Source organism: Phaethon aethereus (genome assembly GCF_964289735.1).
Source record: "Phaethon aethereus genome assembly, chromosome: 8".
In the NCBI taxonomy this organism is placed as follows: domain Eukaryota; kingdom Metazoa; phylum Chordata; class Aves; order Phaethontiformes; family Phaethontidae; genus Phaethon; species Phaethon aethereus.
The window spans coordinates 27939395-27953831 of NC_138584.1; the positions used below are offsets into that span (position 1 = coordinate 27939395).

The 14437-nt window shown below is 36.1% G+C and overlaps 1 protein-coding gene across 1 annotated transcript in view; it reads right to left on the minus strand.

Annotated features, from left to right (window-relative positions):
* Positions 1–14437, minus strand: part of FAF1 (Fas associated factor 1) — a gene marked incomplete at both ends in the record, with an annotated part of 172736 nt that overhangs the window by 46610 nt on the left and 111689 nt on the right. The window contains 4 exons of the mRNA XM_082002714.1: positions 7022–7103; positions 8018–8081; positions 9028–9154; positions 10859–10954. Coding sequence (XP_081858840.1) covers positions 7022–7103; positions 8018–8081; positions 9028–9154; positions 10859–10954 — 369 coding nt within the window. The remainder of the gene's footprint in view (positions 1–7021; positions 7104–8017; positions 8082–9027; positions 9155–10858; positions 10955–14437) is intronic.

Genomic DNA, 14437 nt, shown 5'->3' on the forward strand with positions numbered 1-14437 from the left:
ATATTTTTTCCTTAGAAAAATGCATTATTACAAAAGGCTCACAGCTTGGAGTTCGTTGTTGCTGTTGTTGTGTGGCTTGGGTTTTTTTGGTTTTTTTTCCTTTTTGTTTTGTTTTTTGTTTTGTTTTTTGGTTTGTTTTTTGGTGTGTTTTTTTTTTCTTCTCCCCCCACCCCATGGTAGTATATATTTATAAGCAGGTTTTTGTTGTTTTTATTTCAAGCCTTTGAAAAAAAATCAGAATTCTAGGATTCTATGATGACTAATACTGGGAATTTTTAGTCAATACTAATAAAATAGGCCTACTAAACTGCTGAACAGTCTTGACTTCCATAAAAGAAGCCTACTAATGAAGAACTAGTCCGTTGCGTGTTGGATTTCTCAAAAATACAATGACTTGGGGGTTATATACTTAGCATAAAATTTAAACCAAGAAAACAGATCCAATGGGGACGAACTTTTGCTAGCCCCTATGAAGGTATGAGATACTGAAGGGCAACGAAGCTGGTGAGGGGTCTGGAGAACAAGTCTAATGAGGAGCAGCTGAGGGAACTGGGGTTGTTCAGTCTGGAGAAGAGGAGGCTGAGGGGAGACCTTATGGCTCTCTACAACTACCTGAAAGGGGGTTGTGGTGACGAGGGTGTTGGTCTCTTCTCCCAAGTAACTAGTGATAGGACGAGAGGAAATGGCCTCAAATTGTGCCAGGGGAGGTTTAGATTGGATATTCCGAAAAATTTCTTTACAGAGAGAGTGGTCAAGCATTGGAACAGGCTGCCCAGGGAGGTGGTGGAGTCACCATCACTGGAAGTGTTCAAAAAAACATGCAGACATGGCACTTCGGGACATGGTTTAGTGGGCTTGGTGGTGTTGGGTTGATGGTTGGACTTGATGATCTTAAAGGTCTTTTCCAACCTTAATGATTCTGTGAAAAGGTTCTAAATACTGAATAGCTGTTGGACTTCCAAAAGCCTTAGGACTTCAGGAACTTAAGTCATCAAGAGGTGTAGTTTTCAGAGTATGTGGATGCTGAAGATCAGGCAGTCATACACTGGAATTTTCAGTAGGGGCCTGGATTTACAGACAGACTCTAAGACAGAGTCTAAGTCTCATCAATGTCAGTAAGACATAAGGTCCTAAAAGCTTGAAGTTTAAGCTCCAGGTTTCATTTTATTTCAGAGGGAAAAGGGCCATGAGAAAGAGGCATTAACTGTTTTCAGCATCTTGGTCATCTAAATACCTTAAAAAATCCAGACCTCAACCTTTTTTTCCTACAACCTCTGTTGCATTCGGACTGCGTGAGACTCAGCCAGCCAGCCATGCCTCTGCTCCCTTGCCTCACGCCCGCCACTGTGTATTCGCAGTGAAGCGCTGCAGCCCTCTCTTGCCTGACTTTGATCTGTTGATGGAATATGTCTGGCACATGGCACCCTGGAAGGAAACGCGGGCTGTAGACGGACACTACTGCAGCAGGGCAGACCCGAGAGGTACGGTCCTCCCAGCTGTAGCCTTGTACCATGAAACCTCTCTGCCACATGATCCAAAGCACAGCAGCCTCCTGCCACATAAACTGATGCACCTGACCAAGAGATCTAACATGCATGTACACGCCCACACGTAAGACAAACACGTTAAAGATGTGTCCTATGTACCAAAACGGCTATGCCCCATCCACTTGGGCACTTTTGCATTTTGGAGCTTGAGAAAAGTTAATGCACTTTGTACAGAATTAGAAGAAATGAAGGAAAAGATGTCACTGAGGCAGAAAGAAACATAGATCTTCATGAGATTGAGAGACTGAATTGATAATCACTAGGTAATGGGACAGCCAAGCTTCTCAGCCTGTTCCTGATAATGTGAACAACTTTCACACCTCAGAAGAATATGAACTTTAATAAGATTAACAATGCAGTCACGAGGGTCAGCAAAACCACAGACCTGCATGGTTATTTTTGAATCTCATGTTTACAAGTTCCAAGTAATGACTGAGACAAAAAATGTTCGCAATGTAGCATCTGCTAGAGGCATGAATGTTCTTTCAAGCTGGTAGGCTAACAAATCAAGATCTTAATTTTTCCTTTAGGTTTTATGTAGAGAGAGCTAATTCAAATGAACAAAGGGACATATTTGCACATCTTTAAGCCTTTGAAGTGTACAATCTGATCCACCTGTCTAAGCTGATCTTGGAGATCATGAGCCGCCTTCTTGGACACAGCTACCCTACCACGCACAATCCTTTTTTCCCTAAACAGGATGCAAACCCCTAACACCAAGGCAATACAACTTTGAATTTACTCCACTTCAAAAAAGGATCAAAGCAGGAATAGGGCAGATGGATATTCATAGAAGCCTTGTCTGTGTATTTCGCACAACAGAACAAAACCTGTTGAAGATAAGCATTATTAAATTCCCCTGCACCAGTCGAAAGAAAGGAGACAGACACCAAAGACAGAGAGACAAGGAGCACTAACCAGCCTCCAGCCTTGTAGAAAAGGATCTGAACTAAACTGTACTCCACAGGTTCCTAAGTGGGAGTGAGATGATCCCTGTAATCTTCTGATCTGGTCTGTTGTATTATACATGGCATAAGACATCCCTAAACTAATTCCTAATTTAATCTTCCAGTAATTTTATCTTTTAGTAAAACAACTAGCCTCAAAAAATAATCTGTGACAGAGAATCCATATGAACTATTCTAAGCTGTTCAAATGGTTAACCACTCTCCCAGGAAAAGTGTTTTATTTCAAGCCTGATTTAGCCTACATTCATCTTCAAACTATTTGATCCTGTTGTATTTCTATTTCAATCAATGGAATTTGTAGCGATATCTTACATAATGCAAAGAACATCCAGTAATTAAAACCAAACTCAAATAAGATCTATAAATCATAGGCTTTGAAAGAGGAGGAAATGTAGAGTGTGGCAGACAATTTTAAAAAAAATTCCATTATTTAATATCAAGTACAGAGGATGCTGAAGAGAGACCCAAACTCAGGACTAACCTTTCAGGTAGATTAGCTTAGATTAGAATCACAGAATCACTAGGTTGGAAGGGACCTTTAAGATCACCAAGTCCAAACTTTCAGGTAGATTAGCATTCAGGTTATTTATGTTTAATTGGAATATATAAAGTAGTAATTTCTCCATCTAGGACCCTCAGACAGCTCAACTACAGATGCATTTTCAAAGCACACCTAGGATACACAATATGATCAAGTCCCTTAAAAATGTAGGAGCAGCATTTTGACTCGATTTGAAATGTGCCTGGAGTCAAAGTAAAAGGTGATGGTGAAGCTGTACTCCTCAACATCACTGCAGTATTTAGGGAATAAGTGGGGGGAAAAAAGATGACAGACTAAACCAAAAAGCTGTGCTGCAACTGGGATTCAGAACCTCTCTCCACACGAGGTAGCATCTAAAAGACAGACTTCAAATTTCTCTTCTGAGACAAGAAGACTGGAGAGCAGTCAATGCTGTTTCTATAATGTTCTCTAACAGAAATCAGAATAATTATCTCTGTGAATCTTTTTTCTGCAGTAAGTTCAGCATGAACTAAAATAATGAGGGCCAGTTTTCTGAGTTACACAGATAAAAATGCTTCTACAGAAAGCCCCGTATGAAGGAATATTCTGCTGCCACTAAATTTAATTGATAGAATTCAAGGAGAAGAAAAACATGGTTCATTTTCAATATGCAGGAACATATATTGAGGTTGACAATACCAATCCGTGCTAAGAGAGATGTTTCACATATTTATTAAAAGTCAATGGACAGAAAGGTTGAGAGAGGAGCAGGAGGTGATCTGACAGAGGTATATAAAGATAAGAGCTCCTGAAAAGGTAAAGGGGATGTCTTTATTCTTTCTCATAATCAAAGAGTAGCAACCACCTATAAAAATGAAAAGGCAAACAAGCTCCAATAAAAGAAAATACTTTAGTATTATTCAAGTAAGTAGCTCAGTGAGATTCAATATAGCAATTAATAACAGTAACACTGCAAGTTAGGATAAATCCCCTGATGTTTTAGAACACAGGGCACCCACAAACTGCTTTCAGTCACAGAGAAACCTCCCCAAACATCTTTTTTAAAACTGTCCATTACAAGATTTCTTCCATGGCATCTGGTTTAGGTCTTTCTATGATAGTGTAGCTACTTGAGCAAGAGTAAGCTTGTTCTCCGTGAAGTAACAGAACAGAGAAATGCTTCTTTCCAATTGGCACAATAAGTAGAGGAAGAATTTCACAAAAGAAGAACGTATGTATGAATTTAATAAACCTGTCTCTATTTCTCTTCTGACCCAATTAAAACAAATTAATAATGAAATTATTTTCTTGTGTTGTATATACAGTGAGGCTTGGAAATGAACACACAAAGCCCTGATGAGGCTGCAGCAGGTAACTGGGGATTTCATTGCCAAGGACACCTGTTGTTGAAGGGAAAGCTCTACATCTTGGCTATTGTATTTTTGGGCTAAAGAGATATATATGTTTTAAAGTAGAGCTACATTTGACCTCATTCCATCTCTCCTACTTAGAACTGGCACAATCATGGTAGCAGTTGCTCTAAATGAAAAAAAGATACACATCATGCATGTTAATCTTGACTATCTAAAGACTCGAATTGAAAAACTACAATAATAAAAGCTAAACAAAACACAAGTAACAGGCAAACATCTAAACTTTTTTACAAGGTATTTCCTTCTCAAGTAACATTTTCCTTAGCAGCTATGAATTATCATCCCTTCCAACACAAAAAACCGAAAGACACTAAGACTTAACAGAATAACTTCTATTCTCTTAAAAATAATTTTAACCTATAACTTGTGTTTAAAACACATGTGCTGACATAAGTTACTTTTCTTAAAATAACCCAAACTAAAATATTTCTGCAAAAAGGCTTCAAGTTCATATATACTGGGATTTTTTGGAGGGAAAAAATATCCACAATATAGATGAAAAATGTAGCTGATGGCTGTCGCACTAGGCCTGAACTGTAGAGTGCACCTTCTGCTCTGGACAGTGTTGAGAATTTGTCAAGAAAAGGCTAAGATCTCTGAGCACTCAAGATGCCAAGTGCTCTCAAATTAAATCAGTTTGAAGCGGTTTTCATTAAGATGGATTGAGTGTGGCATCGTGAGAAACACTCTATCAAATGTAGTGTTTTACTTAGTGATTAAGTATATACCAGTTGATGAAGCTACCCAAATCCTTCGTAATCCCACCACTCCAATAAACATTTAATGAGTATATAAGTTCAAAAAGCCTAGCAGAGGATTTAAACCTTCAATCTTGTTTTTATTTACTCTTGGAACTCAATTTCTCACTTCAAGTGAAGAATGCTGGTGCCTGAAGCTCATCTGTTGCCCTGGTAAAATTAAGTGCCCTCCACAGTACAAATTAGCAGACAAGACATACAGGTTGCAATTTCTCCTAAGCTTTTTTTCTTATACTGATATACATATTGAATTATTTTATGAAATGCAATTATAAAAAGATAAAAAAATGTATCATTTTCCTCAATTATGAATTCCAGGAGGCAGTACTGAAAAAACTTGTTTGTAACAGGAAAAACACAGGAAAAATAAATGGTATATATACATTCTCAAACCTTTGTTTTAAATCAGAATGTACAATGAAAATAATGTCATTCCACAGGGTAGTTGGGGCGAAGTGCTTTCAAAAATTAAAGCAATATTTGAAGGAAAAAAAGTTAAAGAAAAAAGCCACAAAAATAATACTTTCCTAAGCATGTAACTTTATGCTGATGAGGATTTGCCCCGACTACCTCGCAAAATATTAGAAGTGTAAGGTGACATGAATTTCAGATGTGCTATGTAAGTAGCATATGAAGTACTTGGAGTATTAAAAAACCCTAAATAACTGCACTACATTGATATCACATTTACAGGTATAAAAATATATCTATGGAAGCTCCTAATGGGCTCTCATCCATTATTGTAGTGATGCACTGTCAACCATTACTGATGAAATGACACAAAGTGAACTTCCTAACTCCAACACTTTTCTTGAAATAATAATTTTCTTTTAAACATTCATTAAGTTCCACTTTAAGGAGTTATTATGAATTAATACTTTGCCACTGAATTATTCTGTACCCATTTATGCTCTGAAATCTGCACAAAGACATGAAAATATCCGTGAAACTTAGAATGTGAGAAAACTATCTGTGCACACAACATGTTAATAAGTATGTGTTAACTTAAGCTGTACAGTGTAGATTCATAACACTGCACACTTATCATAACAGCCGCTAATATAACATAGCTGTTATATGAATGACTACAGGAAGCCAAAACATTCTTCATTTTAAAATTAAATATCTACCAAGACAACAAAAAGTAAATTTAAACAGCATGATTTTCTTGTTTGTGTTTCAGCTTAATTACACAGGGGTTTAGGTTTCTTCTTAGTGAATTCAAGTCACCAAAACTTAAACAAACTATCCCGATTCTAATTTTATTAAAATACTGATTTTAAAAGTGTGCATGGAATAACAGAAACTTGAGATGTCTGGTTGGATGTACAGAAAAACTAAATAACCAAACTTTAGTACTGGAATTTACTTGGCAGATAAAGGCTGTACAAAGGGAAAAAAGTGCACTGTATTTCAGAGACCTTTCAATTTAAATTTACAATTTCATTAGCCATCCTTCAAAGGAGTTACCAACATGCAACGTTGAACTTGTTAACCACAAGACTTGCAGCCAGTGTTATGTGGTCCTAGGACACCATTATTTCAGGAAGAAAAGCCGGGGGAGAAGCTCTCATGACCAAGGGACTCCAATAAAAATATAGCGTGAATGATTAGAAAGCATGAGTTAGTGTAATTTCAACAACAGCCAAGATAAGTATGTTCGTTAGTCAGCTAAATGAGTATAACTCTTTGCAAACAATAAAACGAAGATAACTCAAAAATATAGCTTACCTTTTTTAAAATAAAAATGAAACATTTACAGTGATTTCCATTTTCCCCCAAATTAAATAAAGTAATTTCAGTACACACTTACATCTCTAGCTTTCCCATAGAAGGCTTCTTGAAAAGCAGCCTCTAATGATCCAATAAAATAAACAGGATGGCAGTCACCATATCTAGTTGAGATGAAATTTCAAATTAATTAAAAAAGAATCACAAAAATAAGTAACTTCAGTATTCTACCTCTTCATATATTCTATAAATACAATGCATTGGCTAAATCTTTAGAAAGATGAACTACTACAGTTCTAAAGTATTTCCCTTATGTCCTTTAAAAGCCATCTGTCTCCCAACATTCAAAAGCTCAATGTAACTAACTGACACCTTACAATTTTCGTATACATTCTATATAATTTTTTAGTCATAACTTATTTCCTCTCTTTATTCTTAAAGGTTAATCGAAGGCTATCCTTGTATTACACATTAATACATCTCACATATATAAATGAACATTTCATCAGTGAGGAGTGAAAAGAGAAGGCATATATACTTTGCATTACTTTGCAGTACACTAGTTTGCAGCTTCTACCTATTGATGAAACATGGTGACTGTTTAACAATGCACGATCTGGTCGCATAAAGCTTAAAAAAAAAAAAGCAGCATTTTTATATTTTTTAAAGTAGAGATTCATCCAACCACTTCATTATTGTGAAAACTCTTATTGCAAGTCTGTATATATTTTTCAATATTAATAAGTTTCAGATTTTCTGTTCCTGTATATCATATTAAAATTACTCTATGTAATCAGAGTCTTTAACATCCTTCTGGACCCTTACATAATTAAGTAATTATATTAATTAGTGACAAATTAAATGAGGCAAGAATCTGTCACTCTAACTTGGACTGAGAAATAATTTTAGTTCAGAAATAGTTCTAACAAAGTTAAGCTTAAAATAAATTAGATTAAGATGTCTAAGTATGTTATGAACCCACAAGAAAATATGTCCATTTGGTTTATTTTTATTTTCATTATTTACTAAATTTTACTTGATTTGTTCAAGAATTGCACAGTTAACAGGCTAAGCTTACCTTGAAGAAAACTCAGCCGTAAATTGTAATAAGGCATCTCCTTCATTTTCAGCATTTTCTGGCACTTCAAAAAAAAAAAAAAAAAAAAGAAAGAAAAATACAAGTTAAATGCAACCTTATGGAAACAGATTTTAATATGCGAACTCACTTGCTTATAGATTTTTTTTTTTTAATGTTGACAGCTTACTGAGGTGGTTACCAAGCGACCATATAAATTTAATGAAAGACTATCAACTATGAACCTTTGGTAAGACATGAAATTTCCAGACACTCTCATGAATATATTCAGGCTTTCCAAACAGTAAAATCCTCATGGCCAGTGCAATGTGATATATCACATGTTCAGAGTTAACACTCTGGACTTACTTTAATATATTAAAATGAAAGGACTGTCTTGAAAGGCTTGATCCACTATATTTTCTTTTTTTTTTTTTTTTAACTTCCTATACATAATATTTAAAAGTTTTCCATGTTATTACATATTTTTCTGTCAAAAAACTTCTAAGGTAACACTAATGCAAGCCTAAAGTAAATAAAGAGTATATAGAATTGCATATAGGAGGTAATTGACTGCTCCTGCTCAATCCTTTTCATAAATCAAGGGCAAATAATCACTGAAAAACTTATTTAATGTAAATGACTAAAAATATTCATCACTACAAGATGCTGAAGTGAAAAATCTACAGATTTTTCAAAACAGGAAAGCGGAAATCTAGTTATCTACAGGTACATTTGGTTAGAGATTCTAATTTCTCAGAGTTAAATTAATATTCTTCAACTATAAGCTAAAATCGTAAGGTTAAGAAACTTCCTCCATGGGGAGACGCTTTCATAGTTGCCAGTTATGTTTCCAGTATTTTCATTTGATACATCCATCAGACATGAGACTCAATTCTAACATTCCTGTCAAAAGATACTTTCTTGTTTCTTACTATGCAGACCCATCACACCTCTGCATTCACTAGTGCTGTACAATCGCCAGTTAATCGTAAATAACTGTCAACTCTTACTCATTGGCGATTTCCTCAAGGCAGATGATGCTACTCCAAACATTTCTCCATCATCAACTCCAAACTCTGTAGCATCTTCAAAGTCATCTCCGTCACTGTCACTAACCATATGAACATCAGTGCATTGCTATACAAAAACAAAACCCAAAATCCACCGTAAGCCTCTGTTACAGATACCATCTTCAGTGAAATATGAAACACACACATACTGAAAAATACTTGGGCATTCCTATAAAAACACTTGACATGCTGCATTTTGTTTTACTATTTTATACAACATTACCAGATTGCTTTTGATAAAAAAGATCTACTTTTTACCAGAAGTTTGGTTGACATGGCAATATTACGTGACAAAATGCATTATTAAATAACTAAGGAGCTGGCTCTGTGCACACATAGTTGAGCAAATGGTACCTAAAGTTAATGCTGTTTTCCATCTAAAGGTACTACAGCTGGTTTAACTGCATAAGAAAAAAAGTGAGAAGAGCGACACAATCTGTCACTAATTTTAGACATCCAGATGAAATCTACTGTAACAATACTTGCACGGTGGGGGACAGTCCTTGGAAAGGTACCCATCTATTGTATTGCAATCTCTTCCATGCAAATTTAGCACCTGTAGTCCTCACTTGGCACACCAGACTACTGCGTGTTGAATAACAGGCTCATTTCTTTAGCATATCAGTATAAAGGAGAAAGATCAACATTTTTCTGGAAGGAGCTAAGGTCCCACCTGTGCCTCCATGTCCCACTGTTAGATCTTTTGGATTTAATGTCCTCTGAAACATAAAACAGCTCAGAAAATTTTGGTTTTAACTATTCCATGTTAACTTGCCTCTAAACCGACTTGTTTCATGAACAACTATTCCAGCTCCGCTTGACCTAGGAGTTACAGTGATAGTACACTACAGAAAATTTACATGACTCTGAAGGTGCAACAAGGCGTATTATGGAATGTGAGGCTTCAGCTCGAGCATGCAAGAGACCAAGAGAGGAGCAAAGAGCTCCAAACATGCTGGATCTCTCCCTACAACAGCTACACATTAAGAACTTCAAATAAAGAATGTTTTCTGAATGAAAAAGTCTACAAGAAAATTCTACAAGTTGGACAAACAGATAATTTTGAAAGAATGAAGTAAAGAAGAAATGACACAGTTATGCTGTGTATTCCAGAGAAAACAATAACCACCTATTTAACCTGCTAAGAGGTTCAGGTATAGCTAGAACAATATTGTCTCACCATCCTCTAATTTTTAACAGCTATCCAACAGCATGTATCCAGGCTTGCATCCTGACTGTACCTCACAGCTTGCCAACTCAAATGAGCTGAACAGACTGAAACACATCCTTTCTGTGCAGCAAGATAAACCTTATATGCTAAAGTTCTCTAAATAAAATGGTAAGAAAAGTGTGTGGAAAATGGGAAACTGATTATATTAAATTCATTTTGAGGAAGGACAAAGGCATTAGAAATTTTAACCCAAACTATTAATAGTTAGAAACAACAAAATGAGAGTTCATACAGTCTGCAAACATCTCTTTTCTGCTAGTCCTAAAAATATATGTTTTCATATAACAGCCTTCTGTTTAATTTGGAGTATTTTTCAATGCTTACTGTGACTTGCTTAATTTGTTTTTCCTCTTTTTCTTCAAAGACTCATTTACCTAGTTCCTTACTTTGTCACAATTATGTGTTACAGGAATTGTACAGTGATTCTTTTAAAATGCAATTCTACTGATGTATTTGACAATAGAAGAGACTGTGACTACGGCAAAATGAGCTTTCCCTGGTTATTCCTAGAGTATACTTGTTAAATAAAGATGATCTTACCTCCTCTGACTGTTCCCTTGTTTGTACAGGTGAAGACCTTCTTCCAACTGTAAGTCGATGGCAAGGAAAAGTCAGTCCCGAAACAGCTAGAGTCATCTACAAACAAAGCAACGATCATTTATTAAAGCTATAGTCTCAACTGAGGGTTGTGGTTTTTTAGGGGTGCTTTGAGATTCAAACTGAAGACTGCACTGCAGAAGGTCAAGTTAATTATACAAACATAAAGAAAGAAGCCTGAACAACTAAAATGATTGCTTAAGTAAAAACATTCAAAGAAACAACAACTGAGTTGTACAGGTATGTATGCACAGAGTATCAAAACAAACTAAATGGAATTGGAAACTCAAAACTGTCTTGAATTGTTATTTTAAACCATTATTTGTACATGATAACTTTTACAGTGGTATGCCTTTATGAAGTAAGTGTAATTTTTTCCTTCCTCATCAATAAGCAAATGTTAAAGTGAAGATGATAGGTACCCATACAACTAGTTAAAAACAGTTAAATCATCTTGGGAAAAAAAAAATCTTGAAAGAGCAGTTTATTGCCAGACATTGTAAAAGACATAATCAGAGTGGCTACTTAAAAAATACTTTTAATTTCCATCTTGGTCATTATTAATGTCAAAGGCACATGCCACATTTCTCATATGGAAAAGGACACACACAAACACAGCGATGCTGATGAAATTGCAGTCAGCACAGACAGGAGAGATGTTCATTTACCAGTCCCAACAGAAACAGCATTTCTGCTGTACGCCTAAACCTCAACTTTTCAAAATTAGTAAGACTGCAAGTGGAAAAAAGGTAGCATAATTTGAAAAAAAAAAATTACTAGATGCCTGCAGAGACACAACAATAATATTTGAAGATCTGATCTTACACTGCCTTTTAAAATGTACTAATCAATATGACTAAAAATGCAAATTATCCACTCTTCTATGATCAGAACCCTCTGTGCTGTCCTTGCCATTTCAAGCACCCTTCACGCACTTCTTTACATGGCGTAAGCATACACCCAGCCTTCTGCCCTCTTCTGGAAAGTGCATCAGTCCTGGGCAAGTGAGGTGTTGATAACCACAATTAAAATCTTCAGAAGCACCAAAGCCCTATCTTAATAACATGTGGGATAAATTTACAATGTGAATAGCTCTTAAATGAAGATGGTGAATTTATTTTGGCAACAAATCCAGTTCTTGCAGAATCTGGACCTGACAAAATATTTGATGCTGTACAATTCTTAGCAATGTGGATAAAGATAGTCCTGACTGTATGTTGAAAATATTGTTTCTAATGGTTGTTGCAGAAGAAGCAGAGGACAGAGATCCAATAAAAACCACTACTATTTCTGCGGGGCACAGAATGAGCACTTACATTATATATATTTCAGAAATACAGCATCCTCCTAATTAGACTGTAAAAACATTAAGTTAAAATAAATTTCAATCATCCTTAACAAAAACCCAAGAATAAATCATAAGCCTTAAATTTCATTTACTGCCATGAGCACTGAAAATACCCCATTTATTTTTATACATAATTCAGAATGACTTTATCACTTGTCTGCTAGAACTCACAAAGATTTAATTTGCTGCAGGTTGAAGCAGGCTGATTAAGCAGGCTGGTTACCAAATGAATGTTAACCTGTCTGAACTAGCCTACTGTCACATTCTCATAGCAAGGTTAAACAGAAGTTTAGCTGCATAAAAAGCCTAGCTATCATCTTAAAGGAAGTGAGTAATAATACTCTAGAGCAAATGAAATATTAAAGATGACATGCAGGTCAAGACCAATTACCTAGGAAACTCCTGTGACAAGAGCATAAGAACTGTATTCTCTGTAATAATCCACCAGTTTAATTAGTATTTCTATAAGCTTTTAATAATAAACAAAACCCAACTGTTAAAGAACCTGAACCTTTGGCCTGTAGTTACTACACTCTATAAAATACTGGTAAAACATACACACACACACACACTAACCACACACAGACTGAAGTTCCCTATCTAACAGCATCAAATACCCTGACAGACGCCTGGAAAGGCTCCCGCTATCTTTTACATACACGTTAAAGAAAGAGTGGTAAGATCAAGCACGCAGTTATTGTGCTGCTTCATCACTTGGCCCAATAGCAGGGTGTTGCAATTCCAATTTGCAACCCTATATTATAGTGTCAAAGCGTCTCTCAAAAATGAGCTAATAGCAGAGGGGTTCGACATCAGAGCACATTTCATCCTACTCCACAGACAGTTGTTGGAATGTTGTTTTTTTGTGAACATTTGTGTGAGAAATTGCCCTCCCCTTTGGTTTTTTTGAGATTTTTTTTTTCAGAGGAAAGGCTAGGACAAATAGAAACTCTGCTTTTCATTTCAAAATAATTTAACAGCATGAACGTTTCTTTACAATTAAGTTGTCTTCATTCTAAGATAAAGGAGAGAGTCCTCTCTCAAGAGAGACTCTTGCACCAGAAAGTTTAACTTTTATTTTGGAAATTATAAAAACATCAACACTAAGCAAAAGATCACTTGCCAGGCAGCTCAGTCTGATGCCATGGATAGCAAACCTCAACTTTTACAAATATTTTGAACGCAGGCTAATTTACTGATGGGAGCACCCGCTGAAGTGTCTCAGTGGAAAGAACTGTTTAGAGGTCAGGCTGTTCTTGGAGAGGTTTTTTTTCTCCTAAATACTTCAGCTGCCTAGTCCCAAGCAGGGTTGCAGTACATTAGATATATGAATCGCTGTGTTGCAGCCATCTTCCCATGGGACTGGACAAAATCTTTTCACCAACTCCAAAACCGAAAATGCTGGTTTGTCGCCCGAGTACCTGATTACCCATATTCTCAACTCATGAACCCACGTGATTGTGGAAAAACTCAGAAGTCTCTAACTTTTCAGAATTTTTTCTGCATGAAAATCATCATTATGTGAGTACGATAGCTTGAATTGGATGGCTTTCACACGCACAAGAAGAGACACTGAAAGACACATATGCAGTACCAGTAATGAGCTAGACAGATTATCAAATAAATAATACATTAAAGCAAAAATAAATAAGGTTATTCCATTTTTCTAGGCAGTATATCCACACACATGCATGTCCCTACTCAGAAGGTCTCACAGCTGAAAAGTACATGAGGTAGAAAGTGAAACAGAATCAGAAATAGGCAAAACGACTTGCAAAAAGCCACTCAAGGCAATGACTGAAAAGCTGGATCTCTTGTCCATCACTGTGTATAGACTGGTCATGCTTGCTGGAAGTTTAAAAAGCCTTCCATTTGGGTTTCTCTAGCTTTTAAGGAGAAGGAGAGTAAAATTGAAGCTTCAAAACATTCCAGGGAGAGTGGCAGCAGGAGAATCCTTGTAGGAGACAGGACAGATATTAAACCAAACGGATTGCTGCCGGCATGCAAACAGGTAATGGTACGACCTGGACTAAATGTGAACAAAGGCTACTTGAAATAACATTTTAACTACTAAAAGAAAGACTGATACCAAACTTTACAATTTAGAGAGAAAAGAAATGAACCTAATGCTCACTTGTGCTTTCCAACACTAAAACACTGAATTTGCTTCTAAA